The sequence below is a fragment of the Chrysochloris asiatica genome, unplaced genomic scaffold (genome assembly GCF_000296735.1).
Source record: "Chrysochloris asiatica unplaced genomic scaffold, ChrAsi1.0 scaffold00124, whole genome shotgun sequence".
In the NCBI taxonomy this organism is placed as follows: domain Eukaryota; kingdom Metazoa; phylum Chordata; class Mammalia; order Afrosoricida; family Chrysochloridae; genus Chrysochloris; species Chrysochloris asiatica.
The window spans coordinates 7199998-7203269 of record NW_006408642.1 but is presented as its reverse complement, the minus strand read 5'-3'; the positions used below and the strand labels follow the sequence as shown (position 1 = coordinate 7203269).

Below are 3272 nucleotides of genomic sequence, written 5' to 3'. Positions count from 1 at the left end.
ATGAGACGATATACAACAGAATGAATGTAAAACTAATGTTCTCCCATGTAAACTATCACATAATTCACAATAAAACATTTAAGAAAAAAAAAAAGTGGATAGAGAGAAATACTGTTAACTGACGGTACATGGAGGGATTATAATCATTGTAATGAAACACGGTGTGTGATTTGTTGAATGTAAAACTGATTATATGCCCTGTAAACTTTCACTCAATCCACAATAAAAACCTTAAAAAAAAAAAGGCAGTATTTGCCTAATGACAAAATTTAGAAGGGTGGGGAAAAAATGAGGAAGAGAAACACAGAGGACATGAGATAACTGTTGTTACATGAAGGGGATTGCAATCATTGAGATGAAACAAGATGTATGGTTTTGTGAATGTAAAACTGATGATCTGCTCTGTAAACCTTCATTAAATTCACAAAAGTTAAAAAGTTATCAATATAAATATTGATAATTACTAAAATCTTGCAGCTGAAATACCCAAAAATTTATCAAAATCAGCGACTATAAAAACACTAGCAGCATAAAAACAACAGAACATGCTTGCAGCGTGTGCAGATAAAACCATGTGATTCAAAGTGTCACTGTAATTGGGCAATAATGACAGTTTCTACAGGAGCACATCTGAAAGCTCAAAAAGTAAATCAACATAATGCTTTAGCCTTCTTGGTATACTGACATATGTAAACTGAGCTTACAGAAATGTTTTTGTTGTTATAACTAACTAAAGAGATAGTTAAATAAAAAACAATAAATTCCTGCTAAAACAATGCACAAAGTTTTATAGGCAGTCATTTTGGTGTCACTCCCTCTGACAGAGTTACCTGTTATGATCTGTACTCCTACAATCCCACTAGAGAAACAGGATGTATCTTTCTTTGCACAACACAATTTTACAAAGCTTAATCATCAGTACAAATACAATGAGTCAGAGTAAGGAAAATTAGAGTGCCAGAAATGCACAGGTTCAGTACCAGGATCTGAAACCCAGTTTCATCACTCCTTACATGTGTGGACTTGGCAACTCTTTAAGCCTCTATCCCCTTTGGTAAAATGTTAATATAACTGGACCACTTCCCAAGGATGTTGTAAAGAATGATGAGACATTTAATCATATACCTGAAGCACCAACAAGGCACATGGCAGGAAACATTCAATGAATGATGCTTACCTTTCCCGTTCCTAATTGGTGAAGAACTTAGAAGCATTAAACACTGAGCAGTCCTGAGCCATCTTTCTTTCAGAATAGCACTGAAACACCTACAAATGTTCAATATAAAATGAAGCTGGAAATAATAATTCTTTCTAGAAAAAAGGAAAAAGGTTCTTTTCTTGGCTATCAGCAGTTCAGAGCCAAAACATACCATCAGACACCATTTAAGTAAAGTCCTCTCCTTTTACAATACCTTTCTATCCAGTCTTTAGGCTTCTGAGAGGCTTTGTGACAGACAGATATGGATCAAGAGCAGCTAGAGCTCTCTCACAAAGGAGTCTGACAGCACAGTGGTTGCATGATCAGTTGCAAACCAAAGTATGGTTTGAACCACCAGCTACTCTGCATGAGGAAGATGCGGCCGTCGACTCCCATAAAGATTACACATTCTTAGGACCTCTGTGCAGTTCTTCCCTCTCCTATAGGGTCACTACGAGTTAGAACTGACTCGATGACAAAGAAAGACGTAAAGCTCTCCCAATGGTCCATGGACATCAGACAGAGGCACCACATACACACCAAAAAAAAAAAAAAAAAAAAAAAATGCCTACAGAGAAGTGAAGTGACCACTGTGTTCAAAGAATTGTTCAAATGGACTTTGCCTTGCAATACTCACAGGCTTCTGTTCTTAACCAGGTATTAAAAAGAAGGTGCTAGGGCAACAAGGGAGTGGAATGACTTGGAAAAGGATAGCTAGAATAGTTGCACAACTTGCAGAACATAATCAACATTACTGAATTGAACATGTAGAAATGATTGAGATGGTATACATTTTATGTGTATTTTTACCACAATAAAATAAAAAGTAAAATAATGAATGCAAATGTATCTAAATAACAAAAGAAAGCTGTCACTGCTGAGAAGGGAGATGAAAGAAAGATCATGGCTCTCAATGATCACAGTTCCTCAGAGTGACTAAGCACTATTTTGGAACAGATCGGCAATGACGTGAACAAAGCTGATGAGTCACAAACTCAGGGACCAGCTTGGGCTGTTTCAGTTTGTTGGCTACATATCCCAAGAGTAGAGCTCCCGGTTCAGCAGGCCCAATGAGCCTCAGGCTCCCACTGTGGTTGCACACAAAGCACACAGAGTCCAAGGGTTTTACAGCCGCCACGGTCTGTCAGTGTTAGGAAATCTGTTGTTCCAAGACACTGGTCTATTATGCAGGGAAACCCAGAAACATACCAGCAGGCTAAGATGCAGAGTCCTGTAAAAAGGATGATAGGGATGGGGTACGATGCACAGAGCAGCCCATGGTTGTAGAAGGCCCGAGATATCTTCTCACGCAGCCTTTCAGTCAGGGTCATCCTCAGCTGAAGTCACCTTGCAGCCATCCCGGAAAGTGACCATGGATCAGCCTGGCATACACTGAATGGCACTGACATTGGACACCATCTGCAAAGGGATACCTGGCAGGAAAATAGAAAGCAGCCAATTAAGAGACAGTACTGGGCTCTGCGTTCTAGGTGTTGTTACGGAGAGGCAACAGGTGCACACAAGGTCTGAAAACATCAACGCACATGTGCACACACACAATCATAGTCATCCAATTGTTGTTGTTAAGTGCCATTCAGTCCGTTCCCACTCATAGGTACCCTGTTTCCAAGGAGCAGCTGGTGAATTTGAACTGCCAAGCTTGTAGTCAAGTGCTTATCCTACAGCACCACACCAGGATTCCGCCATCCACCTAGTAGTGACTTTATTAGCACCCTTCTTATCCAACTAGTCAAAGGATTCAAAGAACTGCTCCTCCAGCTCTAGTAATAAACCCTCAAGCCGCTTCTACATTAGCTGTTTTCACAAGACCACTCCCTAAAGGGAGTGAAGATTTACAACCTCGGAAATCCTATGGGACAGTTCTACTGTTTTGTAGGGTGGTGTGAGTCGGAATCGACTCAGCAACAGTTGTTTTGTTTTTTGGTACTAGAGTGGATTCTGGAGTTGAAAGGACAAAGAGTCCCTCTTGTCGTGCCTGCCCAGCTGCTGTCATCTTGAGTAGCAGCAGCCAGTGTGTCTCAGGGAAACTCTTCTCTCCACAGAGCTTGGCCTG

General features: G+C 40.5%; 1 protein-coding gene across 3 annotated transcripts in view; it reads right to left on the bottom strand.

The window, feature by feature from the left end:
• The window catches only part of SCAP (SREBF chaperone), a 72250-nt gene extending 69610 nt beyond the window's left edge, over positions 1-2640 (bottom strand). The window contains exon 1 of one of the 3 annotated variants that reach the window (XM_006868796.1): positions 2408-2640. In XM_006868796.1, the coding sequence (XP_006868858.1) occupies positions 2408-2529 (122 nt within the window). In that variant the 5' untranslated portion in view covers positions 2530-2640. The remainder of the gene's footprint in view (positions 1-2407) is intronic. The other 2 variants (XM_006868798.1, XM_006868797.1) reach the window with 2 other exon arrangements.
• Positions 2641-3272: the final 632 nt, after the last annotated feature.